Genomic DNA, 20,177 nt, shown 5'->3' on the forward strand with positions numbered 1-20,177 from the left:
TTTTCTGGCTGGGTTTTCCTATATGTGTTTTTTACACAATTATGGTCCACATGTTGTCTTCTGCTTTTTCACTTGACATTTATAAGCATATTTCCATAGTGCCACATAATATATGCAGCCTTTTAAATAGCTCTATAATATTCCATGGCTGTACCACACCACTTCCTGGTGTAGGGTGTTTTAAATATTTAAATATTTCAAATATTTCTGCTGTTTTCAGTGTGGATATTGTGGACTTTGTCAGAGACTTTCTCATCAACAGTTGGATACAGGGTCAGAAACATGCCTGCTTTGTTTTGGGAGTGAAACCATCCAGCAGGATGTCTAGTCAGATTGGATTGGTGTGTTTTTCTAAAAAAAAAAAAAAGTGGGGGCGAAGGTTTTGTCGAACACTGTTAACATATAGACATGTGTATAAACCCCTTGAAATGAGGTTATTCTTAAGAAGAAAAAGGTAAAGAGTTTCAACATGTCCTGTAGGGAGTCAATAAGAAATTAACTGGAGATGAACTAAAGATTCCCACATGTTGATGAGTACTTTGCATTCATTATAGGACGTTCCCCCTGCAGTGCTCTGAGGACTGGCAGTGACAGGTGAGATGGCTTTAATAAGGTTGGGGAAAAGCAGGTTTGAAGACTTGAAGTGGTGTAAGTGAGATGAGAATGCTCAGAGAAAAGAAGCAAGACAGGACACAGTGGGATGGCTAAGGGCAGGACGTTTTTATACATAGTAGGAATCCTCTTGTCCTGGTGCCTTAAGATTCTTGTAAGTTAGTTGGTTAATCAAGAAAGTCATTTAAGGGGCGCCTGGGTGGCCCAGTTGGTTAAGTGTCCGACTTCAGCTCAGGTCATGATCTCACAGTTCATGGGTTCGAGCCCTGTGTTGGGCTGTGTGCTGACAGCTCAGAGCCTGGAGCCTGCTTCAGATGCTGTGTCTCCCTCTCTCTCTGCCCCTCCCGTGCTCATGCTCATGCTCTGTCTCTCAATAATAAATCAAAGTTAAAAAAAAAAAAAGTCATTTAAGATGGGAGTCACAAAAATGATTTATAAATGTGTGTAGCATCTTATGTGAACCTAAAAATATACATACATTTATCACTTTTAAAATTTTAATTTTATTAATGTTTTATTTATTTTTGAGAGAGTGTATGCAGCAGGGGAGGGGCCAAGGGAGAGTGGGATAAGAGGATCTGAAGCGGGCTTTGCATTGACAGCATAGAGCTGGATGCGGGGCTTGAATCCACGAATCATGATACCATGACCTGAGCCAAAGTTGGACGCTAAACTGACTGAGCCACCCGGTGTCCCTGGAGGCAATATATTTAGGTCCCTCTATTGAAATGAAAAATAGCCATGGTCAATGAGAAAGAATGAAATCTGGCCATTTGCAGCAGCGTGGATGGAACTGGAGGGTATTCAGCTAAGTGAAATAAATCAGGCAGAGAAAGACAGATAACCATATGTTTTCACTCATATGTAGATCCTGAGAAATATAACAGAAGACTATGGGGGAGGGGAAGGGGAAAAAAGTTACAGAGAGGGAGGGAGGCAAACCATAAGAGACTGTTAAGTACTGAGAACAAACTGAGGGTTGGTGGGAGTGGGGGAGAGTGGAAAGTGGGTGATGGGCACTGAGGAGGGCACTTGTTGGGATGAGCACTGAATGTTGTATGGAAACCAATTTGACAATATATTTAATATAAAAAAAAATACCCATGGTAATGTGCAGAGGTCTTGGAGATTGCTGCTTATTGGACTTAATTTTCTTTATAGTGAAGAGAATGAAACATAAAGCCTTTAATCAAGGCTTTGGTCATCTTTGATAGTGGTTCTCAGTGGATGGTAATTTTCTCCCCAGTGGACATTTGATAATGTCTGAAGACATTTTTGGTTGTTACAGCTGGGATAGTCCTGCTGGTATCTAGTGAGTAGTGGGCAGAAATGTTGCTAAACATCCTCCAGTGAACAGGATAGCCCCATGCATCAAAGAATTATCTTCCCCAAGATGTCAGTAGTGCTGAGGTTGAGAAGTCCTGAATTCTATTGTAACATCTTGCAAGGTTTGTTCACTTTTGGCTCTCCATTGGTGTTAGCTATCTTATAAGATTCCCTTCTGTTTAATGGAGTGGTGGTAGAAAAATCCTATCATTCTGGAGGGCTAAGGGGGTCCATTTTTTAATTAAAAAAATTTTTTTTTACATTTATTTATTTTTGAGAGACAGAGAGAGTTAGAGCATGAGCAGGGGAGGGGCAGAGAGAGGGGGAGACACAGAATCTGAAGCAGGCTCCAGGCTCTGAGCTGTCAGCACTGAGCCTGACAGGGAGCCCACGAGCTGTGAGATCATGACCTGAGCTGAAGTTGGATGCTCAACCAACTGAGCTACCCAGGTGCCCTCTAAGGGGTCCATTTTGAACTGTAACCTGAACCTAGTTAGCGCTGCCAAAAGTTGGGGATTTTGGCTGCTCAGGTTCAGAGTGAGTAGGGTTCCTTTCTCTAGTGTTTATGGTTTCCCAGCTTTGAGATCTTAATGAAAATTGAGACAGACTTTTTGTTTCTTTCTTTGTTTTTCTGAGAGAAGTTTTACATTTAGAGAATTGTGTGATGGGCACATTTGCAACCAGAGCAAAATATTTTTGTTTTGAGCCACTTTTCTGAGTGCTTCTTTGTGTAAAATATTTCTGTTTGGAGAATTGATTTTTGAGGGCCTTAGTAATGGCTCATCTATTTTGCTGAATTTCCATTTTGGGTTCAGGAAGGCAGCTATGTAATCATCATCATCGACAGGTAGAGTGCCCTCTTGATGCCTGGTATTGTACAGAATACTTGAAAAGAAGTAACATTCAGAAGATGATCCCAAAATAGAATTCCTTCTGTACTGAGTTTGAGCTAAGGCATTGGTTCTCAAATTTGTGATAGAAATTGGAATAGCAGGAAGTCATGTTCATGATAAATTAATTTTATCATGTGGACTGGAATGTACCACCAAATTATTTAAGGTTTTGGCTTAGAAATATCTATCTTAATTAAATTTATATGCAGTCATTATGTCAGGATTATGTTTTACTACATGTATCAGTGACCTGACCAATGGTGGCTTAAATGATAAAGGCTTTATTTATTTATGTGTTTATTTCCTATGACAGTAAGTTTGGATGGGTGAAATCCAGGGGAGGTGTGGTGATTTTATAATTCTCTCTTTCCACACTCTTGCTCCTGTCCTTCTGGTCTACCATCTTTAGCTTGTAGCTTTCATCATCATATATGTAAGATGGCTGCTACAATCTTAGGCAAGGGTTTTACTCTCCAGGCAGGACAAAGAATGGAAGAATGAAGGAGGAAGGGACAGTGCTTACATATGGAACTATGGTACATTGCAAGGGGATCTGGGATATACAGATTATTTAGCTGAGCATCTTGCTTCCTTGAACAAAGTTGGGGTTCTTTTACAAAGTAAGAGTAGATCCAGGGTAGGTAATTAGCTGTGACTGCCACAATAACAAAACAACTTAAAATGTACATTCATGAGCTTGTGTTCTCATAAAACACTGTTGGAGTTTTGTTTATTAATATTCTTTATTTATTTGAGGAACATTGGTTTTGTTGACAACTATCAAGGAAGTAATCTCAGATATTGAAGGTTTAAGAAATATGTGAAAAACTTTTAAAATGAGAAAATTCTTTCCATTGACTTTATTCCCCTTGCAAATGAGAAAATGAAACTCTTACTTGATTTTAATGTACATTAAATGTATATTTAAGGTACAATGCAATCTAAGAGAGCAGTTTTCATAAGGACCATGGTTTGGGAACCGCTGGTATTCATATTTATGTGTACGGTTATTTATTTGTGTCTCTACTTTCACTTATATTGTTTTCCTAGATAAGAACATTCTCTTTCAGTATTGTATGGTGTGGGAAATTAAACCATTATTTATTAAAAAAATTTTTTTTGGGGCGCCTGGGTGGCGCAGTCGGTTAAGCGTCCGACTTCAGCCAGGTCACGATCTCGCGGTCTGTGAGTTTGAGCCCCGCGTCGGGCTCTGTGCTGATGGCTCAGAGCCTGGAGCCTGTTTCCGATTCTGTGTCTCCCTCTCTCTCTGCCCCTCCCCCGTTCATGCTCTGTCTCTCTCTGTCCCAAAAATAAATAAAGATTGAAAAAAAAATTAAAAAAAAAAAATTTTTTTTAAATGTTTATTTTTGAGATGGAGAGAGAGACACACAGAGTGCAAGTGGGGGAAGGGCAGAGAGAGAGAGGGAGACACAGAATCCGCAGGAGGCTCCAGGCTCCGAGCTGTCAGCCCAGAGCCTGACATGGGGCTCGAACTCACAAACTGCAAGATCATGACCTGAACCTAAGTCAGATGCTCAAATTGACTGAGCCACCTAGGCGCCCCGAAAACATTCTTTATTTTTAAATGTTGTTTCTAAATTCTGTGTAATGATCCTGTATTGTTTTTTTTTTTTAAGTTTATTTATCTTGAGAGAGAGAGAGAGTGCACACACTAGTGGGGGAGGGACAGAAAGAAGGGGGGGGAGAGAGAGAGAGAGAGAGAGAGAGAGAGAGAAAGAAAGAAAGAAAGAGAATATCTCAAGCAGGCTCTGCACTGTCAGCACAGAGCCCAATGCAGGGCTCAAACTCATGAACCACAAGCTCATGACCTGAACTGAAATCAGATGCTTAACTGACTGAGCCACGCAGGTACCCCTGTTTTGTTTTGTTTTTTTGAAAATCCTGTGGTGTTTTTTTTAAAATTTTTTTTTTTAACGTTTATTTATTTTTGAGACAGAGAGAGACAGAGCATGAATGGGGGAGGGTCAGAGAGAAAGGGAGACACAGAATCTGAAACAGGCTCCAGGCTCTGAGCAGTCAGCACAGAGCCCGATGCGAGGCTCGAACTCACGGACCGCGAGATCGTGACCTGAGCCGAAGTCAGACGCCTAACCGACTGAGCCACCCAGGCGCCCCTAAATCCTGTGTTTTATAATCAGCAAAAAAGTCTTACTAAGTTTTCAAAGTCAGTGCAAGTCTTGACATCTTTGACCCTGCATCCTCTGCCTCAAATCCATTTTTATCCACTTCTTTTTGTAGAAGTTTATTTTTTATATTTTTATTTAAGTGATCTCTATACCCCATGTTAAGCTTGAACTCAAAACCCCGATATCAAGAGTTAGATGCTCTTCTGACTGAGCCAGTCAGGCGGCCCTTTATCTCCTACTTCTTGAAACTCCTAGAGCAATTATAGCCTGTACAACATTTTCTCCTTATAGACTATATTGAACGCATTAGTAATTGTTCCATATGTTAGCAAGATCACAGGCTCCCTGTTAATATTTTTCTGTGTGCCCCAATTTCTTAGTATAGTAGTAGATATATAGTAGATACTTGTTTCCTGGATCAACTAAATAATCACATTTAACGCATTAATACACACAAAAATATCATGAATTTAATAACAGGGTAGGCATAAAATGAAACATGACTAATAGCCAGTGTAATCAGAATTTCATGACTTTTGCCCTCACCTATTAATGTGGAACCTCTAGCTTCCCCAGATTGCTCTCCCTCCAGGTTTATTCTTGGAATCACCAAAGGGTGTTTCATGTGGGCTCACTAATGTATTCTGGCCACTGCCACATGGCACATCTTTTTCCTCCTGCCATGTTTGTTGCCCCTAGATATCAGAGGTGTATCTCTACGCCCGATTATCTCCTTGGCTTTGTGCCATTCTGCCAGGTGTGGTGCTGATGCTGGGGCTTTTGAGGTGTCCCAGCCTTTTTTCTCCCCCGCTATTCTGTCTTGTTGTGTGGACATCAAAGCAGAACTCTTTATACCTTGTTGTTTCAGAGCTTTTAGCGAAAGCTGCTATTTAGTTTCTCACTGTAGCTCCTCTGTTATGTTGAGTTCTTGGGGCTGGGCTGGCGGAGTAGTCCAAGTGATAGACACCATCTTGTGCACAGGACCACTCCTCCTGTTCAAGCTCTGTTTATTGAACCAAGGTTTTCTGCCTGTCTTTAGTAAGGATGATTATTGTCCTAAAATGTTTCTTAGTCCTTCATGCAAATAGATGCTTTGAAAAAAAATTTTTTTAATGTTTATTTATTTTTTTTGAGAGAAAGAGACAGAGCATGAGAGGGGGAGGAGCAGAAAGAGAGGAAGACACAGAATCTGAAGTAGCCTCCAGGCTCCAGCTGTCTGCACAGAGCCGGCCGTGGGGCTCAAACTCACTAACTGTGAGAGCATGACCTGAGTCGAAGTCGGGCACTAAACTGACTGAGCCACCCAGGTGCCCAAACAAATATATGCTTTGAACAATCCTCAGTCTCCAGAGATGTGTGAATCTTAGTATCAGGGATTATTTAGGTTCTAGATTTCAAGGCCATTGTATAATTTTATTTATTTGTGGGGTGGGTGGGGAGAGGGGCAGAGTAAAAGAGAAAGAGAATCTCACGCAGGCTCCATGCTCAGTGTAGAACCTGGTGCGGGGCTGGATCCCACAACCCTGGGATCATGACCTGAGCTGAAATCAAGAGTTGGATGCTCAACTGACTGAGCCACCCAGGCACCCCACTGCCATTGTACTTTTAAAATACAATAAGTAAAACATACCTCAAAGATTCTCAAGCCCAAGTAGCAAGTCAGAGCTACTCAGACCATGATCTTGATCCCCCCCCCCCAAAAAAAAATTTATCCCTGTTTTATATGTCTGATTGTATTGGAACCCAGTGTGAAGTTTAAGGCTACAAAGAAAAGGAGGAGAAATGCACTCAATTTTATTTCTCAAATTGTACAATTCTTTTTATTTCTATGGCCCGTAAAATTGACTAAGCATGTAGTTGAACAAAAATATTATGCATTGTTATCCTCTTCTCCAAAGCGGTTCTTTATTAATATTTAGTTAATCTTCCTTGGGTTTCAAGATGTACATTAGAGTGTATTTGGAACGGCACCTTGTGCAAATTCCCAGTAGGAATGAGGGTATATAGAAAAAAAGCAAGCCCCACACTTAGGATTGAGTCTCAAGTACTAATGCAAGTCATCAAGGAGGAGAAGGATGAGTAAGCAAAAATTGGGAGATGAGGGGAACCAAGAACATAGAGCCTCCATAGCCAGATAGCCAAGGTGAAAGGAGTTAAAAGATGATCATCTGTGCCTGAAATAGTTTGTGAAACAGTGAGAACAACAAAATAGCTCTAGTAGTTTCCTGTTGTTTTAAGTTTCAGCTCAAGTCTTTTTTTAAACATGTGAGTTCATTTAAGGGAAAGAAAAAAGTTTTGTAACCTATAGTTACATAGATGTATAGTTAACCTAGTGTGCAGTGCTTGGTTGAGAGTGGTTATTCAGATAAGTACTGTGGACTCCTTGGGTATTTAGGTACTTGACTGCCAGTTCTTTGGAGGGTCAGTTCTGAGGAGTAGGACACCCAAGACACCATTGCAGAGCAGTGAGAACAAACGGGGCAGAGAGATCCAATGAAATGTCACCAGGACAGATGCCATTAGATACAGAGACACTGGACTCTGTGTCTCTGAGTCCACTGAGTCCTGCTTTGAAATCTAGAAATAGAAAACAATGGAGGAAGGGGGAATGCTGGAGAAATGCTCCCTGAGATCTTTTTGCCAAGACTTCATCATGATCTAGAGGTTCAGGAGACCTTGTGCCCTTCCCAGGGTCCCTCAATTACTGAGTGACAGAGTCAGAAGCTACTTTAGGCCATCCTGCTCCCAGACTTCTTTCTTTACCTGTACAATGGAATGGGTTTTCAAAATAATCATTTATTTATTATTTGTTATTGTTGCTGTAATTTTATTGTTTGTTGTTTGTTGTTGTATGTCTCATTCCTAATAGAATATAAAAATTGCATTATAGTGGTTTTTACTTACTTCCATATGATTCTAGGTAGCTTAATTTGATAGTTCCAGAGCAAGACCGGATGGTCTTGGAGCAGGAGCAAAATGGCCACAGAATGCTAGTATTGTTGATTGGAGCTACTTCCTGTGGTAGAGTGAAATTAAGTCATTAAAAAATTTTAAGAGTGAGATTTTTAGTCTTTTTAATTCTGTGCACATAAATGCTCCATATATATCAATTGTATGATATTCAGGTTTACTTTAGAATTCTTTTCTAATTAAATTAGTTGGTCTAGAATGAATTATGTTCACCTGAAATTTATTTAGGTACCAAAAGAATTAAGATTTCTTCTAATTATTCTTATTCTCCTTAAAAGTAACTTAATCACTAGAAAAATGATCTAAGGGAGTGCCTGGCTGGCTTAGCCGTTAGGGCATGCTACTCTTGATCTGGGGGTCATGAGTTTAAGCCCCACAATGGGTGTAGAGATTAGTTTTTAAAAACCTATTAAAAAATAATCTAAGATATTAAGACAATGGTAAGAAAACTGTCTTAAGCTGTTGGTAGCCAACTAGAAAAATTCGGAGATTTACCTTTGGGAATTCTGTGAAATCCTGAAATTTTGAGTTTTATTTTGGTTTGGGTTGCTTATTAGGCATATTATTATGCAAGGTTCTCTTTGGGGAATTTTGAACATTTTGTGTCCTTGCTTTTCGTATGTTGTGTCTTGTTACACTGTGAATGAGATGATGAACACATTTTAAGGTTTTTTTTCTTTTATATATGGACATTTGGATACAAAAAGACGTATGAAACATTTTTTTCTCTTTTTCAGAATTAAATGTGAGGGAGTCTGATGTAAGAGTTTGTGATGAATCGTCATGTAAATATGGAGGAGTCTGTAAAGAAGATGGAGATGGTTTGAAATGTGCCTGTCAGTTTCAGGTGAGGAAACCAATCCTATTTTGAAGAATTTTACATTTTTAACATTTTATCATTCTACATTTTTCAAATTAAAAAGCTTAAAGCACCTTGAATCCCATAAAGAAGTTGGACTTCCCAGCCCACTGATTTTTTTTTGTCAGATGAAATACTATTATTTGTACATTCTTTGCTTCTTTCTTTGAGTTAAGAGGGCAGACTGGCAATAATAGATGTGAAGATGCTTTGAAAAAATGTTAAAAGTTCTATTCAAATGTAAGTTCTACTTGTCACTGAAAAGAAATGAGTTTCTTATTTAAAACGTTGGCAATTTTCCCCCTTTCCTTCTCTTTCTAGTTTTTTTGCTTTCCATTAAATTTTTTTTTTTTTTTAATTTGAGTGTAGTTGACCCACAGTGTTACGTTAGTTTCAGGTGTACAACATAGTGATTCAGCTTCTTTATATGTTATGCTCTTCCCTTTCATTTTTATTTGCTACTGTCTCATCTCTTTATGCCAAAGAACATGGCTGACTCAGTGCCTCAGGGTAGGTCAGGGTTAGAGGTAAACTAGACAGAGGAACCTCAGACTAACATCTTTGCTTTTCAGATGCTCTTTTAGGTTGTGATTGTGTTGTCTAAAAAAAAGCTAAAAAGAAGGAATGCAAAGGCTGTTACATTCAATTCTTTTTATTTGCTGGGATTAAATTATAATCTGGCTTCAAAAAGTTGCTCAGAAGATGGTCCCTGATTTAGGATTTGAGATGAAACAAAGACAAAACTGGAATTTTTTTCACTTATCATTTTATTCTAATTGGACCCATCATTTTGGATTTTAAAGGAAGGAAAGGGTACAGAGATTAGAGACAAAAGCATAGGACAGTCAGTATTTCCAGTAACCCTGTAACCTCAGCAAGTTCCTATATGTTCCATCTGAAAAGAGATGTTTTCTACCTTTTTTCTACCCTTTTTTATGTTTTCTACCCTTTTTTATGATACTGTAATGAGAATCAAAATCAGAGAGGCTGCATATGAAATCTCTGAAAACTTTAAACTATTGGAGGAAGAGTAGGGAGGGAGATATACTATTGTCCAGCTACACAGACCCTTCATAGTCAAAAGGGACTTTATAATGCACTATTTATTCACAGTAGCTATCTTTGATGTGGTTTAACTGACCTTGTGCCCGCACCTACCTGGTTACTCATGCAATGAATGTTCTCTTCAATGTGTTATGTTTGGCTTCCCTGCCTGCTCCCTAAACACTCTTGAAAGGGATAGCAACTAAAGTGGGCTTCTTTCCTTAAAAGAAGGTATTGGTGTATATAGTGTTACTAAGCCCTCATGAACTTTTACCTCTTTCTGTTCTTCACCTTAGATAATTTTTTATGATCTGCCTTCAGATTCCCTAATCTTTTCTTCTCTTCTCCATTCATTACATCCAGTGAGTTTTTATTTTCAGATATTTTATTTTTTATAAATTTTTTTTTTCAACGTTTATTTATTTTTGGGACAGAGAGAGACAGAGCATGAATGGGGGAGGGGCAGAGAGAGAGGGAGACAGAATCAGAAACAGGCTCCAGACTCTGAGCCATCAGCCCAGAGCCCGACGCGGGGCTCGAACTCACGGACCGCGAGATCGTGACCTGGCTGAAGTCGGACGCCCAACCGACTGCACCACCCAGGCGCCCCTAAGATATTTTATTTCTAGAATTTATAGTTTTGATTTCTTGACTGAGATTTCCTGTCTTTTCATTCATCACAAGCATATTTTCCTCTAGCTTAGATCCTATTGCTGCTTCAAAATCTTTGCTAATTTCAGCATCTGGGACATCTCAGGGATCATCTCTGTTGATTGTCTTTTCATTTGAAAATGGATTGTGTTTTCCTTTTTCTTTGTATTAGAGTAATTTTGAATTTATTGTACACATTGTGAATGATATGTTTTAGAGTGTTTGAATTTTGTTATGTTCCTCTGAAGAGTACTGTCACTTGGAAGCAATTAAGTTGGCTGAACTCAAACTGCACATTCTCTTCCCTGTTGTGGGAAGCAACGCAAATATCGGTTCATTTCTTTTAGTCTTTGCCTGGGCTACTTAGAATCTGCCTCATGAGTGGTTTGGGAATCAGCCAGAAATTTGATCTGAGTTTATATACAGAATCTGGAAGGCCCTTCTGACTCTTTCCTTTCTGGGTTTCTCTCTTTTTAGTGGCTCTGATTGCCCTGAACGCTATTCTTTGGTTCATTGAGCCAGAAAGATTGGCGGTTTCTTACTGGTGTTTTAGCCACTCCTGTATTGGGAAGACTGAAGCTGTTCCCTCTTCCAGCTGTCTTATATTTCTTTAGGTTAAATTCCTTGATGTGGAATTGTTGAGCCAGTGGATGCTTATGTACAGATAACATTCTCATCAATAACAGTACATTTGACTGCTGGTTTCCTCTTAGCCTCTTGGTAATGGGTTTTGTCAATCCTTTAAAATTTTTTTTTATTTTACTGTTTACTTATTTTGAGAGAGAGTGATCATGAGAGGAGAAGTAGAGAGAAAGGGAGAGACGGAATTCCAAGCAGGTTCTGCGCTGAAAGTACAGATCTCATGAACTGCAAGATCATGACCTGAGCTAAAGCCAAGAGTTGGACTCTCAACTAACTGAGCCACCAGTCACCCTTCAGTCCTTTTAAATTGTAAATCTGTATGGCCAAAAAAAATTTTTTTTTAAATTTTCATTTGAGGGGGCGCCTGGGTGGCGCAGTCGGTCAAGCGTCTGACTTCAGCCAGGTCACGATCTCGCGGTCCGTGAGTTCGAGCCCCGCGTCAGGCTCTGGGCTGATGGCTCGGAGCCTGGAGCCTGTTTCCGATTCTGTGTCTCCCTCTCTCTCTGACCCTCCCCCGTTCATGCTCTGTCTCTCTCTGTCCCAAAAATAAATAAACATTGAAAAAAAAAATTTTTTTTTTAAATAAATTTTCATTTGATTGTTAGAGAAATTGAAAATTTGCCATGTGTTTATTGACAATTTTTTTGTGAATTCATATTTCATATTCTTTGCCCATTTTTTTGGAGTATTTTCTTTTCTCCTTGTGTTGATATGTGAAGACATTTGCATACTCTATATATAGCATACTATTTGAGTACTTATATATTGCTTACTATGCTGAGCATTATCCATTAATAGTTCTAAATGTGTACATACATATGGATATATATATATACACATGTGTGTATGTGTGTATATATATATATATATATATATATCCATATATATAAAAGCCTCTATAACTCATAAACTCCCATGAGAACCTGTGATATAGGTACCGTTTTTATGTTTTTTAAAAGAGTAATGTATGCCCATTTACATACATTGAAGGATTGACAACAGCTTGAACATTATATAAGAAGATGTATATGGGGCACCTGGGTGGCTCAGTCGGTTAAGCGTCCGACTTCAGCTCAGGTCACGATCTCGCTGTCCGTGAGTTCGAGCCCCGCGTTGGGCTCTGGGCTGATGGCTCAGAGCCTGGAGGCTGCTTCTGATTCTGTGTCTCCCTCTTTCTCTGACCCTCCCCCGTTCATGCTCTGTCTCTCTCTGTCTCAAAAATAAATAAACTTAAAAAAATTAAAAAAAAAATAAACATTAAAAAAAAAAAAAAAGATGTAGGGGCGCCTGGGTGGTGCAGTCAGTTAAGCGTCCGACTTCAGCCGGGTCACGATCTCACGGTCCGTGAGTTCGAGCCCTGCGTCAGGCTCTGGGCTGATGGCTCGGAGCCTGGAGCCTGTTTCCGATTCTGTGTCTCCCTCTCTCTCTGCCCCTCCCCTGTTCATGCTCTGTCTCTCTCTGCCCCAAAAATAAATAAAAAAAAAAATTGAAAAAAAAATTAAAAAAAAAAAAAGATGTATAATACAATGAAAAATGTCTTTCACTCCAGACTACCAATTGCTCTTCTTTTTTTTTTTTTTTTAATGTTTTTATTTATTTTTGAGACAGAGAGAGACAGAGCATGAGCAGGGAAGGGGCAGAGAGAGAGAGGGAGACACAGAATCGGAAGCAGCCTCCAGGCTCTGAGCCATCAGCACAGAGCCCGATGGAGGGCTCAAACTCACAGACTGTGAGATCATGACCTGAGCGGAAGTTGGATGCTCAACCGACTGAGCCACCCAGGCGCCCCTTAATTGCTCTTCTTAAAGGCAACATCTGTTACTTGTATTTCCTTCTAGAAATATTGTACGTTCTACAGGCATATGCGATTGACCCTTGAACAGCACAGGCTTGACCTGTGTGGGTCCACTTATACATGGATTTTTTATAGTACAGTCCTGTAAATGTATTTTCTCTTTTATGTGATTTTTTTCATAGCATTTTCTTTTCTCTAGCCTACTTCATTGTAAAAGTACAATATATAATACATGTAACATACCAAATATGTGTTAATTGTTTATGTTATTGGTCAGGCTTCTTGTCAATAGCAGGTTATTAATAGGTAAGATTTTGGGGTGTCAAAAGTTATGCATGGGTTTTTGATGTGCGGGGGATTGGTACTCCTAACACCCATGTTATTTAAGGGTCAATTGTAGGTATTTTAGTTTCTCTTTTAAGTTTTAAACCACTCAGTAGTATTTACCTTAGAGTGTTCCTTTTTAATTGAGAGTACAAAAGTTTTGAAGAAGTTATTCTAGTGTCATTTTCATTTTGTTTATAATTTTTAATATAAATAATTTTTTTAATTTAAATTCATGTTAATATATATATTATATGTGTGTGATATAAAGAAGTTTAAGTTTTTGTATCATATTTATTTTATTTTTGTCTTTATGATTCTGCTTTTCATTAATTGAAAGTCTTTCCTTGCAACTTTAAGATTATAAAGAAATAGCCTCTTTGACCTTTGTCACATATTTGGACAGCTAGAAAATCCTTGTATGATCTGTCTGAATCCTTTGCAGTCTTACCTGGTGGCAAAGCAAGAAAGAGAAATAAAAGTTAGGAGTTGAGATCACTAGATATTTATCCAAGCCTTTATCCAAGGCTTGCTTTGTGCTTGGTGCCAGATGCTGAGGATATAAAGATGTTTAAAGACAAGTTGCTTGCCCTGTAGGAGCAAACTGCCTCAGGGCTTACAGCATGATTTGATCCTCCTGCTGAACAAACCTTCCTTTGACTATTCTGCCTTCTTATAATTTATAAATCCGTTCAATTTAGACCTAGGTGATTGCCAGTTGAAGAAAAATCACCTCCTATGTCCATTAAACACTTATTTGCTGGTTTCTTTAGCAGTATCTTTCAATTAATTTAAAAAACTTGCTTATGATTCCGTATGCTTTTAGTGTTAATATTATTAACCATATTATAATTTCTGGCTTATAATTTAAATACATTTTAACAGATAATAACAGGATTTTAAATAAAGTCTAAAATTGTTTTTTTTCAGTCTGCTAGTAAGAGCTATTATATCTTGTGACATTATATACACAAAGCTATTTTTATTTTGTAGCAAGAAAAATGATCAGTATTGCATCTTTCTGTGAATACTTGGATTATATCCAAAGAGGAGTGCCTACGACTTTCCTCCTATTTTCTTTTTTCCTCTTTATCCTTCTCCTTCTCCCTGGAATACTCCAGACTGGTTTTTTTTTTTTTTTTTCCTGAATTTATCAATGTCTGCTGTTGCTAGGTGTTGCATGCCCTCTTATTAGACCTTTGTATTAGAGTTCTCCAGAGAAACAGAACCAATAGGAAATACACACACACAGAATGAGGGGAAAAGGGAGGGGACGATATATTTTAAGGAATTGGTTTGCTTGATTATGGAGGCTGACAAGTCTCATGATGTGTTGTCTGCAAGCTGGATGTCCAGGAAAGCTGATAGTGTGGTTCCAGTCCAAGTCTGAAGGCCTGAGAATCCGGGGAGATGAAGGTGTAAGTCCCAGTCTAAGACTGAAGTCCTGAAAACCAGGAGAATAGCCTTGTCCCAAATCCAGCAGTCAGGCAGGGAGACCCAGTTCTCCTTTCCTCTACTTTTTTGCTCTATTCAGGCCCTCAGATCGATTGGATGATCCCACCAACATTGGGGAGGGCACTTAGTCAGTTGATTCTAACGGAAATTCAATCAGAAACACCCTCAGAGAGCATCCAGAAATAATGTTTAATCTGAGCACCCTGGGGCCTAGTCAGGTTGACACATAATATTGACCATCACAATCTTGTTGCTATTTTCTTACTTATTATATTCAGCAAAGTTCTTGACATACAGTAGGCACACAATACATGCTTGAATGGATGTGGCTCAGAGTTGTACACTCCGCACCTTTCTAAACTACTTCAAATTACATTCTTCTAGCTAAATAGAAGGTATAGGGAGAATTGTTTCCCCCAGCAAGGGTGGCAGTATGGAGGAGGCGGACCTTAGGTTAGAGTCAGTGCCCACGTCAGAAGTTGCATGTTGTGAAAATCGCCAAATCCTTTCATTTGCCTAGAGCATAATGAGAGGCTCCTAAGAGAGACCCCTGGAAACAGACTGACCAAAGAACAGCAGGTCTTCTCCTTCCATCTCATGCTCTCACTCCTGGGTATGTGCTTGTTAGGTTGAATTTCAGGCACGATTTTAAGCTCCCTGTTCACTACCACCAAATGACACATGGTAACACCCTGCTGAATAACTCAACTGTGTAGTGGTTAGAATACATCACTTGTGAGCAATTGTGGGTCTCCCACTTACTAGCTATGACCGTGGGCAACTACGTAAGACTCAGAAGTGATGATAGCATAGCAAAACCAGCTAATATTTACTGAGAATTTACCATGGCCAGATATAAATGCTAAAGATGGATTTCTCTTATTTAATCTTCACAACAACTTTATTAGGTAGATGCATTAGGTGGAGGAAATGGCAATGATGCTAGCCTATAGTTACGTGGATGGTAGACCCAGAGATCATGTATTTCTTTGTGTTTTCTATAGCATTTATCTTGGGACTTTGCATTCCAGTGGTATTGAATAAATGAATTTTGATTTTAATAAAATGACATTATATAATTAGTGCTTATTAGCTTATTATAAACATAGCCAAGAATTTCTCTCTTACCTCATTGGATTTTTATAGCAAGCAAATGCACTAGATAGCACAGGGATTTTCTTATCTTTATGGATAGTTGATAGTTATTTTCATTATAAATGTGAAAAAAGGTGTGAGAAAATGGTATAACTCTGTTTTATTTAAACCAAGCAAAAGAACAAACTATTCTGTAGAAGTATGTCACAGTACTATGGTATTACATTCATAAATATGAAGTGAACTATTAATATTCCTGCTTAGTTTTGAAAGTTTATTTTTGTTTCTTTTGCAGTGCCATACAAATTACATTCCTGTCTGTGGATCAAATGGGGACACTTATCAAAATGAATGCTTTCTCAGAAGGGCTGCTTGTAAGCACCAGAAAGAGATAACAGTAGTAGCAAGAGGACCATGCTACTCTGGTATGTGTGATACTCTTCTGAATAAATGTTAGAGATGATTCCATCATAGTTTCTAAAAGGCAATTTCCAGTCAGAGATGTATTCCCAGAACTGCTCTATGGATTAGTTGTTTGGGGAGTGGAGGGGCTCTTTTTTGTCTGCATTTCATGTCGTTGCTTTAAATTTGTTTTTTAATGTTTGTTTATTTTTGCAAGAGATAGAGATAGAGAGAGATAATGTGAGCAGGGGAGGGGGAGAGAGAGAGGGAGACACAGAATCTGAAGCAGGCTCCGGGCTCTGAACTGTCAGCACAGAGCCTGATGCAGGGCTCAAACTAATGAACTGTGAGATCATGACCTGAGCCGAAGTCAGATGCTTAACCGACTGAGCCACCCAAGCACCCCTTGTGTTGTTGCTTTTTAACCCCAGGTGGTGAAATTTCGTGGGGTCTTTCCCTGTCTTTTGCCTTATGGTTTGAATATTAGAACGACATTTGGGGTGGAAATTACATGGGATCCATTTTGTTGGGTTTTATTTTCATGGCAGGGGAAAGGGGTGGAGAATATTTATAGAAAGTCATTAGTGGCATCCCAGGATGTGTCTCTTTCCAAGCTTGTCTCTTTTTATATCTTCTCTATTCTGTCTGCCAATCCTTGTCACCTATCTTCCCCCAGGTTTTTGTATTTATTTCTCTTTTCCTTCCTGAATCAGTAGTAGTTAATTTTGGAAGGCACTAATGTAAGTTTCTTACTTGCATTTGTATTTGGGGACAGGGATGCAAGTGAAGTGTTGTAATTAGAATTATTGTATGAAGGTTAGCAGTATAGGTGTAGACACTTCCTATATGATATACTTTATTTATTTATTTTCCTATGTATTATAGTGCCTGTGTCCAGAATTTTTACTGGGGCTCCATTTCATAAGCATGAATGATCCATTGTCCATGTGGTTGATCTCAAACTCCAGGTCCACTAATACCATATGATTGAAAGCCCCCACTCTAAATTAGGTGGCTGGTCTTTGTGGTTGGCCAACCCTCTACCCTAAGACTGTAGAGTGTGGCCAGCCCCACCCTAACATCTGATGTGGTTAGCACCCTCCTGAAACGAGACACTTCTGGCAGGTATGATGTAGATTACCTTAAAGGAGCTGAGGGCAGGGGTGCCTGCGTGGCTCAGTCGGTTAAGCCTCTGACTTTGGCTCAGGTCATGATCTCATTCATGGCTCTCGGGGCTCTGTGCTGACAGCTCAGCTTTGGATTCTGTGTCTCTCTGTCTTTCTCCCTCTCCCTGGCTTGCGCTCTGTCTCTCTCTCAAAAATAAGTAAACATTTAAAAAAATTAAAAAGAAAATACAAAAAAGCTGTGGGCAAAGACCAGGCCTTTCTTTGGACAATAACAAATTCTTTTCCCTACATCAAATAATTATGTGCTTCGTGAAACGATTATGTTCTCAGGCCAATAGACTATCATTTGTTGTGATTCTTGTATACTTCTCTAAGTACATTGTGTTTCACAGACTTGGTTTAGAAACTAAAAAAGAGGGGCACCTGGGTGGCTCAGTTGGTTAAGTGTCCGACTTCGGCTCAGGTCATGATCCAACGGTTTGTGAGTTTGAGCCCCATGTCGAGCTCTGTGTTGACAGCTCAGAGCCTGGAGCCTGCTTCGGATTCTGTGTCTCCCATACTCTCTGTTCCTCCCCCTCTCGCACTCTGTCTCTCTCTCTCTCTCTCAAAAATAAATAAAATGTAAAAAAAAGTAAAAAAGAATATGGAGCTCTTTACAATCCCAAATTAATTATGTGTCTCTTATGAGGAGCGTGTGTTTAAGACACAAAGTGCCTTGATAGGCAGTGAATGGTAAACATTAGAATCAGGGTGGTAGATTGGAAAGAGCACTGCACTGGGGTTGAAAGACCTAATTTTAACTCCAGCTCTTATTTATTTTTTATTAAATTTTTTTTTATGTTTATATTTGAGAGAGAGAAAGAGAGTGTGCATGGGCGGGGGAGGGGCACAGAGAGACAGAAAGAATCTGAAGCAAGCTCCAGGCTCTGAGCTGTCACTCAGAGCCCAACGTTGGGCTTGAACTCACAAACTAGGAGATCATGACCTGAGCTGAAGTCAGATGCTTAACTGACTGAGCCACCCAGGACGCCCCCCTCCAGCTCTTATTTACTTATTTACTATATGACCTTGGACAAGTCACTTAGTTACTCTGAGCCCCAGTTATTTAAAGTGTTAAATGGATACCATCTCTTGGGATTGTTAAGTGAGGATTGAATAAGCTAAGCTGTAAGGTGCTATATTGATCTTGTTAGATGCTTGGTGGGACATTGCTAGAAATAAGTCTTTTGTTTACTTGCAAAATGCTTACTTAGAGCTTTAGCCTTTTTTCCTCTGTGAAATTTTTCTCCTGTGGCATCTCCTGACAGAGTTTTTTTCACACTTTGTGTGTATCTCTATGTATATATCATACTGTATTTCATTTATCTGACACATCTGTCTTCAGCTGGATCAGTTGCTTCTCAACAGGAGGGCAGGATGCCCTATCTGGGGAGGTATATTATAGTCCCAGGGTTTGGGTGGAGTTGTGTGGATGGGGAAAGGCATATGAATGATGAAAATACAATCTACAAGAAGAACTCAACTCATTATCAGAGTAGTCACAATATTTCAGAATTTTTATCTTTATTTTATTTTATTTTTTAATGTTTGTTTATTTATTTTTGAGAGAGCGCAAGCAGGGAGGGGCAGAGAGAGGGATACAGAGGATCCAAGGTGGACTCTGTGCTGACAGCAGTGAGCCCGATATAGAGCTCGAATTTATGTACCGCCAGGTTAGGACCTGAGCCGAAGTCGGACGCGCAACTGACTGAGCCACCCAGGTGCTCCTATTTCAGATTTCTAAAGGACACAAAAGGAAAGTTTGAGGTATTATATTCATTAAAATTTAGCATGGGTTGAAAACAGATTGAGAGCATCTCATGCACTGGGGCTATCTTATTCAATTTATTCCTACCATTTACTATGTTGCCTACCACATGATATGTACCCAGTCAATGTATGTAGAATGGAAGGAAAAAAGGAGTGTTTTCCTTTTTTTTTTTAATTTTTTCAAAAAAGAATTTTTTTGTTGTTAACATTTATTCATTTTTGAGAGTGAGACAGAGCATGAGCGGGGGAGGGGCAGAGAGAGAGGGAGACACAGAATCTGAAGCCAGCTCCAGGTTCTGAGCTGTCAGCACAGAGCCTAATGTGGGTCTCTGACTCACGGACCATAAGATTATGACCTGAGCCAAAGTCGGATGCTTAACTGACTGAGCCCCCCAGGTGCCCCAAAAAGGAGTGTTTTTCTAAAAAAAAGTTTGGTCATAGAACAATTTTTTTTTTAATAATTTTTTTTAATGTTTATTTATTTTTGAGGCAGAGAGAGACAGAGCATGAACGGGGGAGGTTCAGAGAGAGGGGGAGACACAGAATCCGAAGAAGGCTCCAGGCTCTGAGCTGTCAGCACAGAGCCTGATGCCGGGCTCGAACTCACAGACTGTGAGATCGTGACCTGAGCTGAAGTCGGCCGCTCAACCGACTGAGCCACCCAGGCGCCCCTAGAACAATTTTTTAATTGAGTTCCCTTCTTTGTCTTTTTTCTGCTCTTCTACTCTTTCTTTTTCTTTTCCTTTGTGTACTCAGATCTAATTATTTGTGGTTGGTTAATCAGAATTGAGCACAGTTGTTAGACTTTATAAAATCCCTTGAAGATTTTGCAGTGGATATTACAAAAAACATGTATTGTTCCGGTTCCTCCTATTTCCACTATGTTTGAGAATTTGATTATTGTCTGAAGGAGATTAAAGGGAAAGGGACAATATTGTGAAGGCTGTTATCTCCCACTCTGGGGAACCATTTGAAGAACTGGAGCGGGTTCCTGAGGATGTGTTTCCCCCCCCAACCCCTGAAAGT

General features: G+C 39.4%; 1 protein-coding gene across 2 annotated transcripts in view; it reads left to right on the forward strand.

The window, feature by feature from the left end:
* TMEFF1 (transmembrane protein with EGF like and two follistatin like domains 1) overlaps window positions 1-20,177 on the forward strand; it is an 81,449-nt gene that overhangs the window by 12,952 nt on the left and 48,320 nt on the right. For both annotated transcript variants that reach the window (XM_040481827.1, XM_040481828.1), the window contains exons 2-3: window positions 8,686-8,795; window positions 16,109-16,238. In XM_040481827.1, coding sequence (XP_040337761.1) covers window positions 8,686-8,795; window positions 16,109-16,238 — 240 coding nt within the window. The remainder of the gene's footprint in view (window positions 1-8,685; window positions 8,796-16,108; window positions 16,239-20,177) is intronic.

The sequence above is a fragment of the Herpailurus yagouaroundi genome, unplaced genomic scaffold (genome assembly GCF_014898765.1).
Source record: "Herpailurus yagouaroundi ecotype Mexico unplaced genomic scaffold, PumYag 160, whole genome shotgun sequence".
In the NCBI taxonomy this organism is placed as follows: domain Eukaryota; kingdom Metazoa; phylum Chordata; class Mammalia; order Carnivora; family Felidae; genus Herpailurus; species Herpailurus yagouaroundi.